This window comes from Bos grunniens, chromosome 19 (assembly GCF_055505025.1).
Source record: "Bos grunniens cultivar Pamir isolate PY7600 chromosome 19, Bosgru_T2T1.0, whole genome shotgun sequence".
Taxonomy (NCBI): domain Eukaryota; kingdom Metazoa; phylum Chordata; class Mammalia; order Artiodactyla; family Bovidae; genus Bos; species Bos grunniens.
The window spans coordinates 9,453,185-9,468,701 of NC_141183.1; the positions used below are offsets into that span (position 1 = coordinate 9,453,185).

At 45.9% G+C, this 15,517-nt stretch overlaps 1 protein-coding gene and 1 pseudogene across 35 annotated transcripts in view; both read left to right on the top strand.

The window, feature by feature from the left end:
* Window positions 1-15,517, top strand: part of AFMID (arylformamidase) — a 23,520-nt gene extending 8,003 nt beyond the window's left edge. For 3 of the 34 annotated variants that reach the window (XM_086356375.1, XM_086356378.1, XM_086356380.1), the window contains 9 exons: window positions 6,467-6,571; window positions 6,653-6,701; window positions 8,000-8,085; window positions 8,163-8,253; window positions 8,440-8,537; window positions 8,789-8,867; window positions 8,977-9,118; window positions 9,337-9,441; window positions 14,319-15,517. In XM_086356375.1, the coding sequence (XP_086212501.1) occupies window positions 6,467-6,571; window positions 6,653-6,701; window positions 8,000-8,085; window positions 8,163-8,253; window positions 8,440-8,537; window positions 8,789-8,867; window positions 8,977-9,118; window positions 9,337-9,441; window positions 14,319-14,351 (788 nt within the window). In that variant the 3' untranslated portion in view covers window positions 14,352-15,517. Of the gene's footprint in view, window positions 1-6,462; window positions 6,572-6,652; window positions 6,864-7,999; window positions 8,086-8,162; window positions 8,254-8,439; window positions 8,629-8,788; window positions 8,868-8,976; window positions 9,119-9,336; window positions 9,442-9,628; window positions 9,692-12,791; window positions 13,020-14,318 lie in introns of all 34 variants that reach the window. The other 31 variants (XR_015147249.1, XR_015147250.1, XM_086356382.1 and 28 more) reach the window with 25 other exon arrangements.
* LOC147351166 (uncharacterized) lies at window positions 3,299-4,283 on the top strand (annotated as a pseudogene). The gene has a single exon (XR_015147259.1). The product of XR_015147259.1 is annotated as an uncharacterized LOC147351166 (transcript).

The window sequence follows — 15,517 nt, forward strand, 5'->3', positions numbered from 1 at the left end:
CAGGGGCTGCTTAATGGGTATCCCTCTGAGATGAAAAAAAATGTTTTGTTGTTTAGTCACTAAGTCATGTCTGACTCTTTGTGACCCCATGGACTGTAGTCCACCAGGCTCCTCTGTCCATAGGATTTCTCAGGCAAGAATACTGGAGAGGGTTGCCATTTTCTTCTCCAGGCAATCTTCTGGACCCAGGGATTGAACTCGCATCTCCTGCATTGGCAGGCAGATTCTTTTACCACTGAGCCACCAGGGAACCCCTGAAACAAATGTTCAGGAACTAGATAGAGGTGATGGTTGCAAAGCATTGTGAATGTGCTAAGTGCCACTGAATTGTTCACTTTTTTCTTTTTAATAACACCATCAATTTTGACTTGTTCACTTTAAAATGGTTGGGACTTCTTCGGCAGTCCAGTGGTTAAGATCTCAGGCTTCCACTGCAGGGGCCTCAGTTTGATCCCTGGTTGAGGAACTAAGATCCCGTATGTGGAGAATCAGAAGGAAAGTTGCTTTTTCTCTGACTTTGGACTAAACATGACTGAACCCCAGAAACCCCCACTACCCCACAACCTCCCAGAGCTTCTCCAGCTTGTCCACTCGTCCTGCCAGATACTCCCTCCCTATTTGTGTTCACAGACAGACTTAAAAATCCTGTATTTGACTATTCTTCCCTCCCTCCCACCCCCCCCAGCCCCCAGAAGCCACTGATCTTTTCACTGTTTCCATTGTTTTACTTCTCCCAGAATAGTTGGAATCACACAGTGTGTGGTCTTTTCAGATCTGGCTCATTTCTATAGAACATGTTGCTACCTGACAGTTACAACTGCTTGTCCCCCTCTTTAAGGGGTAAGCCACATATGATTGGGATATTTTTTTTTCCTATTTTATCACTGCAAAATTCCAAAATGGGCACAAGATCGCTGCTTATATAAATATTTGTTTTCTAAGTGAATTAAAAGACTGAGAGGGAAGAGTTCTGAAACTAGATGAGGGGACTTCCCTGATGGTCATGTGGTTAAGGCCCCATGCTTCCAACGCAGGGGGCGCAGGTCCAATCCCTGGTCGGGGAACTACGATCTCACATACTGTGTGACCAGGCCAAAAAAAAAAAAAGAGTGTACAGAAAATAAATTAAAAAAAAGGCTGGTGGACCCTAACCACTTCTTAAATTGCTCCCACAGCACCTGATAAACTCTTGATCTTCAGCTTTCTGACACCATCTGATGGGTCTCCCCGCCCCACGCCTGCATTAGTCTCTAGGGATTCTGGCCCCTACCTCTCCTAATTGCTCTCACACAGTGCTCAGTTGGGTCTGGAGACGGGTAGTTTCTCTCTGTCAGAGCTGTGACACTTTGGACTGTAAGCAATAGAAAATGAATTTTTGCTTTCTCAAAAAAGGAAGTTTGTAATTGGGTTTATCCTGGAGCGTCTTGTTGAAGCCCCCCAGTGTCCCTGCCTGTAGATGCAGCACCTGGAGGGCTGGCAGTATTCAGGCTCTGGGGGGAGACAGTGAGTCACCCTAGTCTCTGTCCCTGCACCCAGCTGCCTGCCATCAACCCATCACGCCACTTCCTGGAGAGAGGCAGTTTCTCTGTGTCAGGCTCAGCTGGGTTTTTTAATATCAGAGGGAGACTTTTTTTAACACGTGACAACGAATCTTGACAGCTGCCTGGTTTTAATTGCTCTTCAACTTAGAGCATACGTTTCATTACCTTTTTCTTCGTTTTGGCACAACATAAATCTCATGGGTGCACGTGTACTTCCAGAACTCTTGTGTTAATTAAATCGCTCCCCTTTGCTGAGCCTGCGGTATGAGGAGTTTGTCCAGAACAAACACCTTCACACCTGGAGGGCAGGTGGTTGGCAGACCTCTCAGGGAAGGTGAGCAGGGGAGCTCTGGGGCTTTTTGGAGGGAGTGTGGGGCTGTCATGGACTGAAAAATTCATGTGTTGAAGGGACTTCCCTGGAGGTCCAGTGGTTAAGACTCCAAGCTTCCACTGAAGGGGCAGGGGTTCGACTCCTGGTTGGGGAACTAAGATATGCTGCACAGCACAACCAAAGAAAAGAATAGGAGAAAAAACTGTCTTCCCTTAGAATAATTACTTGGGACTTCCCTGGTGGTTAAGAATCTGCCTTCCAATACAGGCAACGCAGGTTTGCTCCCTGCTTAGAGAACTAAGGTCACATGTGCCGAGGAGCAACTAAGCCTGAGTGCTGCAACTGAGACCTGATGCAGCCAAATAAATAAATAAATATTTAAAAAATAATAATTATTATTATTAAAAACCTCACACGTTGAACTCCTAGCTCCTAGTGGGGCTGTGTTTAGAGAGGGGGCCTCTAAGGAAGAAAAAAGTTAAATGAGGTCAGAAGGATGGAGTCCTGATCCAGTAGGATTGTTTGAAGAGACACAGAGGGTTCGTCTCCCTAGAGAGAGGGAGAGCTGCTCCCAAACCCAAAGAGGCCACGGGAGCCCCCAGCCAGAAAGCCCTCTGCCATCCCGGGGAGGACCCTCGCCAGACACCTCCCCTGCCGGCACCTTGATCCTCCCTTCCAGGGTCTTGTTGTCGAAGCCCCTGAGTGTATGTATGACATTTTGTTAGGGCAGCCCCAGCAACAGACAGGAACCTCAGATCAATGGGATGTGATGTAAGTTACACCTGGCTCACACCTGCAGGGCTGCAGGGAGCCCTGGTGAAAATGGGGGAGAGGTGAGGGGGATCCAGGGTGGTCTCAGTGGGCGCAGGGAGAAAATTCAGGATTCAGGATAAACAGAGAGGGAGCCAAGAGACTTTCCTGATGATCTGGTGAGGTTTGCTTTGGCCTAAAAACTGGCACAACCAGTTAAATAAATTAAGGTGCAGCCATAGGACGGAATAGCAAGTTACCTATTTATTAAAAAAGAAAGAAAAGAATGAGGAAGCTGTCTATGTACTGATTAGGAAAGCTCTCCAAGAAATATTAAGTGAAACAGGCAGAAATGCATTTCATATGCTGCCATTTGGATTTAGGGGAGAGAGATTCCATATCCATGACAGTCACCTTGTCAGGGGTATTTCATGGAAATGGCTGCTGTATATTTTTATAAGCCGATTATTATTTCTTCAAAAGAAAAAGTAAGTAATGGCATCTCACTTAATGCTCAGATAGCTCATAACTTTCACAGGTACCTGCCCGTTAACTTTTCAACACAGTTTACAAAATATGATGACATTCTTAAAAGACATTTCAAGTTAGGGCTTCCCTGGTGGTCCAGTGATTAAGAATCCGCCTCGCTCTTTCCCTTCAGCACCCCATTTAAGATCCTAGTCTCACCATGGGTTGCCGCCCCACCCGGTGTTACTGGTATTGTCAGAACAAACTGAACCCGAAGTCTGACTTCTGCCAAGGTGTCCCTGATGCTAAGATCTGCATCTTTGACCTGGAGCAGAAGAAGGCAGAAGTGGATGGGTTCCCGCTCCGTGGCCACACAGTGTCAGACGAGTGTGAGCAACTCTCCTCCAAAGCCCTGGAGCCTGCCTGGGTTTGTGCCAACAAGTCCGTGGTGAAAACAGGGCAAAGATGGTTTTCACATCCAAGTGGGGCGCCACCCCTTCCCTGTCATCTGCATCAACAAGATGTATCCATCCTCACCAAGCTGCAGAACAAGGAGCATGTGACTGAGGCCCTGCGCAGGGCCAGGTTCAAGTTCCCTGGCCACCAGAAGTGGGAATTTGCCAAAGTTTAATTTGGATAAATTTGAAACATGTAAGCAGAGTAATAGTTCATGCCAGATGGCTGTGGGGCCAACACAGCCTGATAGTGTTCCCTTGGACAAATGGTGGGCCCTGCACCCATGAGAGCCTTGGCGTTGTCTCTTCTTTACTCACGTCCACCAATAAATCCTACTTTCGTGTCAAAGCAAACAAAAAAAGGATCCACCTTGCAATGCCAGGGACACCAGTTCGATCCCTGGTCCTGGAACATCCCACATGCCACGAAGCAACTAAGCCCAAGGACCAGAACTACTTAGGCCACACACCGAAACTGCTGAAGCCCTTGCGTCTAGAGCCTGTGGTCTGCAACAAGAGAAGCCACGGCCCATGCACCGCAGTGAAGGATCTAGAGATCCCTGCAGCATCTAGAGAAAGCCTGTGTGCAGCAAAGAAGGCCCAGCACGGCCAAAAATAAAACAAATAAAAAATATTTTTAAAAATACATTTCAAATTATTATCATAAATGCAATGCCAAATAATAAATAAAAATAAATATTAAAAAACATATCATTAAAAAGCAACATAAAAATAAAAGGTTTATTGTCTTTGCTCTTATATTTAAAGCTGTAGTCTATCTGGAACTGATCTGATATGGTATGAGATAGGAATCGAAAAACTTTTTTTTCCCATTCAATTGACCCAACACTGTGTATTGAAATATTTATTCATTGCATAACTTGTGGGATCTTCGTTCCAGACCAGGGATTGAACTCGAGCTGTCGGCAGTGAAAGCACAGAGTCCTAACCATTGGACTGCTGGGGAATTCCCTACACAATTTTATTTTAAGTGGTTTTGATGTACCCGGTTCTGTTGTACAGAGGTGGGCAAAGCAAAGCCCTTGTTGTCACAGAGCTTATGGTCTAGTGAGGGTGACAGTAAATAAAAATATTTGAAGGATGGATGAATGCTGAGGTCAAAAATAAAGGAGAGAAAGGGGATATACCATAATGTATTTGGCCAGTTTTCTGTTGTAGGTCCCCTGGGCTGTGTCTAAAATGTTTCAGTGTCATAAATAGCATTAGTGTGAGCATCTTTAAAGCAAGTCCTTAAAAATATTTCTGATTACTTCTTATAATAATGGATGGATAAGGTCTTATGCATCAAGGAATATGATTTTCTTGGGCTTTAGTACCTATTTCCAAGTTGCCCCACAGGAAGAACTTACCAGTTTACACTCCCCGGTGCCCAGTGCTGGCGGGAGCTGAGCTGCCCGGGTTTCAGTGATGAAAGTGGGGCCTTTGGGGGACATTGAAAGTCCATGAACATAGAGAGTCCCTTCCTCTTCATGAAAGTGGGGCCCAGCTGGCTGCTCGCTTCTCAAAAGCCAATAAAGAGGCCAGGTTGGTGGGAATGAAAATTTGCTTTATTTTGGATGCCAGCAACTCAGCAGGCGAGGGTGAGGCAGACACCTGTTCAAATGCTGACTTGCCCCCTGGGCAAGAGCTTTTATAGACAGAGGGAGGGAGCTACAGGCAGAAACAGCACAGTCAGCTCTGACAATCATCTTGAAATTGGTCACCAGTGGTCTGACCAGCATCATCTTAATTATTTTAGGTACAGTTAATCTTCAGTTCCACAGTTGGCTTGTTTCCATTTCTCTGAGGCCAGTTCTTACAATTGTGGCAGATTGCATCGTCTGGCTATAGTCTAGTCATCCTGTAGTTAAATTTTTCCACATGGTGCGGGCTTTATCTATAAGACAGCTCAGAATATAATCTATAGCCCTTGAGAAGGAACTAAAAGTCCTTGCCTATGTTTTATGACATTATTATTATTATCTGGTCTTCTTTGACTGTTTTCCTTCGTTTCTGCATTTTCTCACTTCTCTGATTAAACTTATTCTTTGGCTAATGTTCCACAGACAAAAGGCAGCAGATGACATGGGGGACAAGGACCATAGAGTCCTGCTGTGTTTCACTCCCACCTCTACGTCTTCGCCTTTGATATTTAATTTATTTACAGTCCCTTTCCTCCTTTCTCTCAACCCCAGTCCTAAGCCAATTTTCACATCACTCTGACCTCTGCCATCATGGCACTCAATTATGTATTCATAGTGTTTTATAATACTTTTGCCTGGGAAATCCCATGGGCGGAGGAGCCTGGTAGGCTGCAGTCCATGGGGTCACTAAGAGTCGGACATGACTGAGCGGCTTCACTTTCACATTTCACTTTCATGCATTAGAGAAGGCAATAGCAACCCACTCCAGTGTTCTTGCCTGGAGAATCCCAGGAACGGCGGAGCCTGGTGGGCTGGCGTCTGTGAGGTCGCACAGAGTCAGACACGACTGAAGTGACTTAGCAGTAGCAGTGTTTTATTATCTATTTGTTTCAAGTGATTTTATATCTTAGTTTCTAGAAGATTATTTTTTCAAATACTTGGACAAGTTTATACTTCCAGGAGCATGTAGCCAAGGGTAACACTCATAATAAACATGTAATAGAGTAGAGGTAGAAATGGTGCCGGTCAGCTGCCAGCTCACCAGAGACAGACATTGAAGATAGTACTGCCTCCACCCAGATGGGCCAGTCTGATGTCTTTTTAACTATGCATCTGGGGGAATGCTTCAGACCCCAGGCCCAATTACCATATGGACTTGGGGAAGCACTGACCTCTGGAGCCAACTGGTCAACCCAAAGGGGCTTTCGGCAAAATAATAACAGAACGTGCTGCTGCCTGAGGTTGTACTGACAGTGATTTGTCCATTTCTGGAGACAGTCACCAAGAGGGCCCGGGCCACCGGGAGGAGCCTGCTCAATGTCCCCTACGGAGATGGCGATGGAGAGAAATTGGACATCTACCTTCCCGAGGCAGTATCTGAAGGTAACTGGGGGCTGGTGGTTGCCCTCGGATCTCAGCTGGGAGCCCTGCCTTGGCCCACACGCCCTTTGTTTTGTCCTACAGCTATGCCTTTCCTGGTGTTTTTTCACGGAGGATACTGGCAGAGCGGAAGGTGAGCCAGGGAATGTGGATGAATGGAGAAAAGAGGAGATTCGTCTTTGCCTGGCCTCTTCCTTTCCTGGGACTGCTGCAACAACTTACTGCAAACGTGGGGGCTTCCTAGGACAGAAATGTCTTCTCTCACAGTCCTGGAGGCCAGGAGTCTGAAATCAAGGTGTGGGCAGGGCGGCGCTCCCTCCAAAGGCTCCAGCTTCTGGGGCTCCAAGCTTTTCTCACCTTGTGGCTGCATCACTTCAAACTGAGCTTTGATCTTCACATGGTCTTCGTGTGTCTGCATCTCCATCCTTCCTCTCATTTCTGTTACAACATCACCAGTTATTGGGTTTAGGGCCCATCTTAAATCCAGGATGATCCCGTCTCAAGATTCTTAATTATGTCTGCATTGTGTGTGTGCTCAGTCGCTTCAGTCGTGTCTGACTCTTTGTGACCCTATGGACTGTAGCCCACCAGGCTCCTCTGTTCATGGGGTTCTCCAGGCAAGAATACTGGAGTGGGATGCCATGCCCTGCCCCAGGGGATCTTCCTGACCCAGGGATTGAACCCACATATCCTGAGTCTCCTGCATTGCAGGTGGAGTCTTTACCCACTGAACCCCCTGCGAAGCCCATACCTGCATAGACCCTATTGCAAATGAGGTCACATTTACAGGTACCAGGGTTTAGGATTTGGACATGTCTTTTGAGGAAAGACACTGTTGAACCCACTATATTCAGTGAAAAGTATGTTCAGTCTACTCTCCAATCATGGAGAACCACAGTGACTAACCATCCCATTTTGCTCAGAACTGAGTGGTTTCCCGGGGGTTGGGGCCTTTAGCAGTAAAAAAAGAGAGAGTCCCAGGCAAACTGGGATTGGCCCCAGTGGGTACCCTAAGATAAGCAGAGGGGTATTTGGATTTTCACGGACACTGTTGTTCCCTAGGATCATACTAAGGAGTTGCTTATTATAGGATCTACTGCCCTTCAACCACAGCATTTTAATGTTGCACTTATTGCATTTTTACCCTTTGCCTTGTGAGGCTCCCTGCATGTCTGATCTTCAGTTCTCAGAAACAGCATCCGAAGAGAAAGAACATAATTATCTCTATTTCACAGAGGAAGAAACCGGGCTTAGAGATTAAATATAGTCTCTAGGGTGCCACAGCTAGCATGTGATGTGATAAGGACAGAGCCTCACTTCTTCCCTTACCACCCTGGGTCAGAGAGGGGCAGGGCTCTGGGTGGACCAGACACTGAAGCAGTCTAGTGGCCACGTGGCCTCCAGTTGTTATGTCTTTGTCTCCTTCTGCAGCAAGGACACATCAGCCTTCATGGTCAACCCACTGACAGCACAGGGAGTGGCCGTGGTGATAGTGGCTTATGACATTGCCCCCAAAGGTAATGAGGGTGGTCTTGCAGGTACAAGGGCCACTGGGATTTGGAGGGGAGAGAGCCCCTGATGGAGCCCGACACAGCTCCTGCTCTCTGCACAGGCACCCTGGACCAGATGGTAGACCAGGTGACCCAGAGCATCGTGTTTGTCCAGAAGCAGTATCCAGGCAACCAGTGGGTACCACTGCAAATTTTCCTTTTGTCAGACTGGGTGGGAGGACAGTGGATTCATCTCCTTGGATGCAGCCCAGCCATCCCTTCTGGCTTTGGAGCAGAAGGCAAATGGGATCCCCTCGATACTGGGCTGTTGCTTTGATTACACTGAAGGCAAACCCTGCTCTCTGCTCTGACCCACTGAAGGGGAATTTACCTGTGTGGACACTCTGCTGGGGCCCACCTCGCTGCCATGATGCTCCTGGCCGACTGGACCAAGCATGGAGTCACGCCCAACCTCAAAGGTTTCCACGGAGAATGAGTCTGACTAGGCAGCCTTCACCCTGCCCTGATGGGCCTGAGGGTCTATACCAGTTGCTTGAAATCTCAACAGCTGTGAGTGGCTTGACCTGGGGGCTTTGGGCCCAGGGAGCAGGGCCTGCTTTGCTTCTTCTCTGCCGCTTCCCTTGTCTTGCCCCTCTGACCCTGGAGGCAGGTTGGCCCCATCTTGCCCCATCCAGCAGCCTGGCTCAGTGACTGTTCTCTACCTTCACAGGCTTCTTCCTGCTGAGTGGAGTCTACGACCTGGAGCCCATCATGCACACCTCTGAGAATGCCCCCCTCCTCCCAGCCCTGTAAGTCACTTGTCCCCTCATCCCCCTCAGCTGGCCTGCAGCCAGTGAGGAGGGCCGGAGGTGCAGCAAATGCTTTCCTCTGTCCTGACCACACCTACCCCCACACCAGGGAGGATGCTCAGAGGAACAGCCCGCTGTGGCAGCTGGAGACGGCCCCCACCCAGCCCGCGGATCCAGCCTGCCGCATCCTGGTGACTGTGGGCCAACACGACAGCCCGGAATTCCACCGACAGTCCAGGGAGTTTTATCAGGTACCCCGGGCACCCCTCTTTTGGCTTGAGGTTGAGGGTCGTCCAATCTTATTATTTTCCTGTTTATTTCACCCAAATGGACCCTATGATACCAGTCATTTCTTCAACAGATACTTAGTGAGCAGCTGGTAAGCAGGTGCGAGAGCCCTTCTCCAGCTCCGCCCGCCCTCCCGGCCAACGAGCCTCGTGTTTCCTCTTCCCTCATTTCTCTTACACAGACATTGTGCCAAGGAGGGTGGAAAGCCTCCTTCGAAGAGCTCCACGATATGGACCACTTTGAAATCCTTTGGAACCTAACCCAGGAGGACTACGTGCTCACCCAGGTAGGGTGCATCCCTTCACTGTGACAGAATGTGTCTTGCCACAGCCCTTACACGTGAGGCAGGGTGGGCAGGCAGATGGTACAGGGAGTCCCCTTGCTGGTTCTTTGGCATCCTGGCATCCAAGGGACCTGACGATAAGGATGGAGGGCCACTCTTGCTTCCTGAACTTCACCTCCCTCTGAAACAGCCCCAGGTGATCTGCAGAGGCTGGTCCTGGGCACACCAATGGGATCTTCATGGGGCCAGGCAGGTATGAAAAGTATTAGCTTGCTTGTGTGTAAGCACAGACACAACACCAGCTCCATGGGGATAGGTTGGATGGATTTGACCACATGAATGTTTAGTACAAATTTAATGTGGTGAACCCTTTTAAAAGTGTAAGGATAATAATAAAAAAAGTCTGAGGATAAAAAGGAACTCTCCTACACTGTTGATGGAATGTAAATTGGCGCAGCCACTATGGAGAACCACATGGAGGTTCCTTAAAAAACTAAAATTAGAGTTACCATATGATCCAGCAATGCAACGATTCCACTCCTGACTTATGTCCAGGACTGGAATTTTTGTTTTGTCCAGAAAAGACAAAACTCTAATTCGAAAAGATACACGCACCCCAGTGTTCATAGAAGCACTATTTATAATAGCTTAAATGTCCACCCATAGATGAATGGATAAAGAAGATGTGTTTTATACAAACACACACAAACACTGGAATTTTACTCAGCCATAAAAGGAATGATATAATGCCTTTTGCAGCAATATAAATGGACCTAGAGATTATTATACTAAGTGAGGCCAAAGACACGTATCATCTGATTTCACTTATATGTGGAATCTTAAAAACAATACAGGTGAATTTATTTACAAGGCCAAAATAACTCACAGACAAGAAAGCAAACTTGCAGTTACCGAAAGGGAAGGAGGGGGATAAATTAGGAATTCGGAATTAACAGACATGTAAAATAAACAGCAAGGACCTACTACCATATAGCAGAGGGAACTATAGCAGAGGGAACTATATTCAGTATTTTGTAATAACCTATAACGGAAAAGAACTTGAAAAAGAGTAAAGTTATATATATATATAACTTAATCACTTTGCTATATACCTGAAACATTATAAATCACCTATACTTCAATTTAAAAAATTATTTTAAAAAATCAATGGATAGATTGGGGAAAATATTTTCCATGGACCCAGAAAATATACAGTTACTACTTTCTCTTTTCTTTTTCTCAGAAAGTGGGTACCTGATTAGCCGTACTTTTTTTTTTTAATATTTACTTTTTCCCTCCAGTTTCATCGAGTTAAAATTGACACACAGAGCTGTGTAAGTTTAAGGTGTACAGTATAGTGATTTGACTTACAAACATCATGAAATGAACCATGGTAGTTTTAGTGAACATCTACCATCTCATAGATGCAAAAGAAAAGAAAAAGAAAAATTTTCCCTTGTAATGAGAATTCTTAGGATTTATTCTGTTAACAGCTTTCATATATAACATACAGCAGTGTTAATTAAATTGATCACACTGTACATCATATCCCTAGTGCTTATTTATCTTATAATTTATCTTATAACTGAAGGTTTGTACCTTTCACCACCTTCCTCCAATTCCCCCTCCCTCCAGCCCTGATTAGCTGCCACCACAATAGGACTTTGATAGCATTCAGACTTTTGGTTTTGTTTGGTTTGGTTTGGCTGCTTCGGGATCTTAGTTCCCCAACCAGTGATTGAACCCTGGCCCTCCGAAGTGAAAGTCCAGAGTCCTAACCACTGGACTGCCAGAGAACTCCCCATAGCATTCAGTTTTAATTAACATAGTTAATATCCTTACCACACAAAGAGCACTTTCAAATCAGTGGCGGTTTAGTCGCCAAGTCATGTCCAGCTCTTTTGCAACCCCTTAAACTGTAGCCCACCGGCTTCTCTGTCCATGAGATTTCCCAGGCAAAAATACTGAAGTGGGTGGCTGTTTTCCTTCTCCAGGAGACCTTCCCTACCCAGGAATCGAACCCATGTCTCCTGCATTAGCAGGTGGATTCTTTACCACTGAGCCACCAGGGAAGTCCTTCAAATCAATAAAATGGTTCTTTTTCTTTTTTGAACTGAAATTAGGTGATTTGCAATAGTATGTGTAACACAGTGATACAATATTTCTATATAGCTTAATCTCCATTGAAAGTTATAAAAATTGGCTATATTTCATGCAGTGTACAATATAACCTTGTAGCTTATTTATTTTATATATAGTAGTTTGTACCTCTTATTAAGTGTAATAAGAGCAGGTCTTATTCCTCTTTAAGAACAGAAATAAATAGAAAAAATGGACAAAGAGTTAGTGATAATTAAAAAATAAATATAGATGGCCAGTGGAATGGTGGAAGGTTAAAATGCACTATTGATCACAGGGCTTCCCTTGTGGCTCAGCTGGTAAAGAATCTACCTGCAAAGCGGGAGACCTGGGTCCAATCCCTGGGTTGGAAAGATCCCCTGGAGAAGGAAAAGGCTACCCACTCCAGTATTCTGGCCTGGAGAATTCCATGGACTGTATGTATAGTCCATGGGGTTGAAAAGAGTCAGACACAACTGAGCGACTTTGACTTTCACTTCACATTGATCATAGAAATGTGACTGAAAATGAGTCCTCTCCCACCTCTCGATGGAAATGTTCTAGTATGATTATGTCCAGTGCTGATGAGAATGTGGTGAAGTGGGGGAGGCTTCCTTGGTCCTTCTGGTGGAAACACATGTTGACTTGATGTTTCTGGGGTACAGCTTGGCAAAATGGATGCAAGTCTGCTGACCCAGTAATTCTGATGCTTGGAATTTGTTTTCAGGATAATCAGAGAAACACTGAAAAATAGTCTCTACAGCTTTATTAATGTTCAAAACTTGGAAACAACCTAAATATCTAATGAGGTTAATTGCTGATATAATCAGGTAATAGATTGAAGTTTGTGAAAATTTCTTAGGATATATTAAATTGATTCAAAAGTAAGAGCAAAAACACAAAACATAACTAACCTAGCATCTCCCTAGTTTCATGATACTTATACAGCCAGACCCTTCAGTTCAGTTCAGTCGCTCAGTCATGTCCAACTCTTTGCGACCCCATGAATCGCAGCACGCCAGGCCTCCCTGTATATCACCATTTCCCGGAGTTCACTCAAACTCATGTCCATCAAGTCGGTGATGCCATCCAGCCATCTCATCCTCTGTTGTCCCCTTTTCCTCCAACTCCCGGAATTCACTCAAACTAACGTCCATCAAGTCGGTGATGCCATCCAGCCATCTTATTCTCTGTCATCCCCTTCTCCTTCTGCCCCCAATCCCTCCCAACATCAGAGTCTTTTCCAATGAGTCAACTCTTCGCATGAGGTGGCCAAAGTACTGGAGTTTCAGCTTTAGCAACATTCCTTCCAAAGAACACCCAGGACTGATCTCCTTCAGAATGGACCGGTTGGATCTCCTTGCAGTCCAAGGGACTCTCAAGAGTCTTCTCCAACACCACAGTTCAAAAGCATCAATTCTTCGGCGCACAGCCTTCTTCACAGTTGGTCTGTGAAGACATATGTATGTATGCATCCATACATCCGTACATGACCACTGGAAAAACCATAGCCTTGACTAGACAGACCTTTGTTGGCAAAGTAATGTCTCTGCTTTTCAATATGCTATCTAGGTTGGTTATAACTTTTCTTCCAAGGAGTAAGCATCTTTTAATTTCATGGTTGCAGTCACCATCTGCAGTGATTTTGGAGCCCTTAGAGGCATGTATATGCATCTGAAAAAACCATTTACCAGTGGTATCGCAAGTGCTTTTAAAAAAAAATTGATTTCCATATTTTCTACCGTGAACATGTGTTACTTTTTAAAATGAATACTCCTTGTTTAATTAATTTAATTTATTTATTTTGCCGTGCTATGTAGCATGTGGAATCTTAGTTCCCCAGCCAGGGATCAAACACCATGCTCCCTGCATTGGAAGCATGGAGTCTGAGCCACTGGACCACCAGGGACACATCCCTTGTATTACTTTTTTAACTGAGGAAAAAAACAAGCATTCATAAAGGTGTATACATATGCGCTTGGATGGGTCTGACTAGGGGATCTTCCAAACCCGGGATCTTCCAAACCCAGTGATCCAACATGCATTGCCTGCATTGGCAGGCAGGTTGTTTAACACTGAGCCACCTTACCCATAAATGACATCTGTTTTTTAAAAACCTAATAAATATTTTAGATTTGGGAAGCCATATGGTCTCTGACAAAACTACCCAACTCTTGCCATTGCTACTCAAAAGCTGCCTCGTGGGCTTCCCTGGTGGCTCAGTGGTAGGGAATCTGCCTGCCAATACAGGAGACTTAGGAGATCCAGGTTGGATCCCTGGGTTAGGAAGATCCCCTGGAGGAGGAAATGCCAACCCGCTCCAGTATTCTTGACTGGAGAATCCCATGGAGGAGCCTGGCGGGCTACAGTCCACAGGGTCACAAAGAGTCAGACACAGCTGAAGCTACTTAGCACACACATGCTCCAATAAAACTATTTATGGATGCAGAAATTTGAATGTTATGTAATTTTTACATGTCACAAAAAATATCCTTGTTTCGATTCTTTTCCCCAACCGTTTAAAAACGTCAAGCCATTCTTAGCTCATGGTTCATACAGAAACAGGCAGCGAGCCGAGGCGGAGGGAAGTGTATGTTTGGTTCATGGAAACATTTCAAATGAGAGATGGAAAGGAGCTCATTTAAGTTACATTTCTGTGACCACAAAGGCAGCCTGTTTCTTTAATCAAATTCCTTCCCAAGAGATCCTCCCAAGAGCCTCTCCAACTCCAGAGCTATTGTATTTTTTCCTTCCTGCTGCAGATTATTTTGAAAACAATCTTCCAGGAGTCCTGATGACACCTGAACCCTGCCACCGCCAGCGTGTATCCCGACTGGGAAGCTTTTCTGGGAGCCCCCCTGCTTCCCTCTCCTGCTGGCCTCAGCTCTACCTGACCCCGGAGCGCCTCTGTTTGTTCACTCGTCCCCTGACCCCACCCCGCCCCGCGCCCCCCGGCCAGAATCAATTCTTCATGCTGCTCTGAAGCTGAGTACAGATCTCCATGGCCCTCCCCCCGCCTGGATCAGGTGGGCTCAGGGAAGGTCTGGCCCAGGTCCACGCTGTGTGTGTCGCCCAGAGCACCCCTCCGGCTGAGAAGGTGAAGAAGAAATGACAACTTGCAGCCAACGTGAAGAGAAAGAGCTCTCTAAACCAGTTTTTGTTCCTTTTTTTGTTTTTGTTTTGCCAAACCACACGGCATGTGGGATCTCAGTCCCCAGACCTGGGATTGAACCACAAAAGCCCCTGCACTGGGAGTGTGGAGTCTTAACCACTGGACCGCCCAGTGGTTAAGGGAAGTCCCTGTCCCTTTTATTTATTGATTTTGCTCCACTTTTTCATGTCTGCTCGGTCCTGGGCTCCACCTGACATCTGGCTTCATCCCAGAAAGCCCTGGGATGTTATCTTTGGAACTAACACTTTGACCAAATTAGCCCTTGTGGCTCAGTGGTAAAGAATCTGCCTGCCAATGCAGGAGACGTGGGTTTGATCCCTGATCCAGGAAGATTCCACATACTGTGGAAAAGCTAAGCCCGTGCTCCATAGCTATCGAGCCTGTGCTCTGGAGCCCGGGAGCCACAGCTACTGAGCTCATGTGCTGCAGCTCCTGAAGCCTGCACAGTGTAGAGCCTGTGCTCCACAAGAGGCCACTGCAGTGAGAGGCCCTCGTGCCCCAACTGGAGAGTAGCCCCTGCTTCCCACCACTAGAGAAAAGCCCGCACTGCCATGAAGACCCAGCAGAGCCAAAAATAAATAAATAAAATAAAAACCCAAATAAGCTACAAGGATTTGTTGTACAGCACAGGGAAAATAGCCGATACAACTGTATATGGAGTATAATGTTTAAAAATTGTAAATCACTTTGTATACATGAAAGTTAATTTATATAATATTGTCAATCAGCCATGCCTCAAGAAAATCTCAAAAAATGGCTCAGATTAAAAAATATATACATATATGTGTA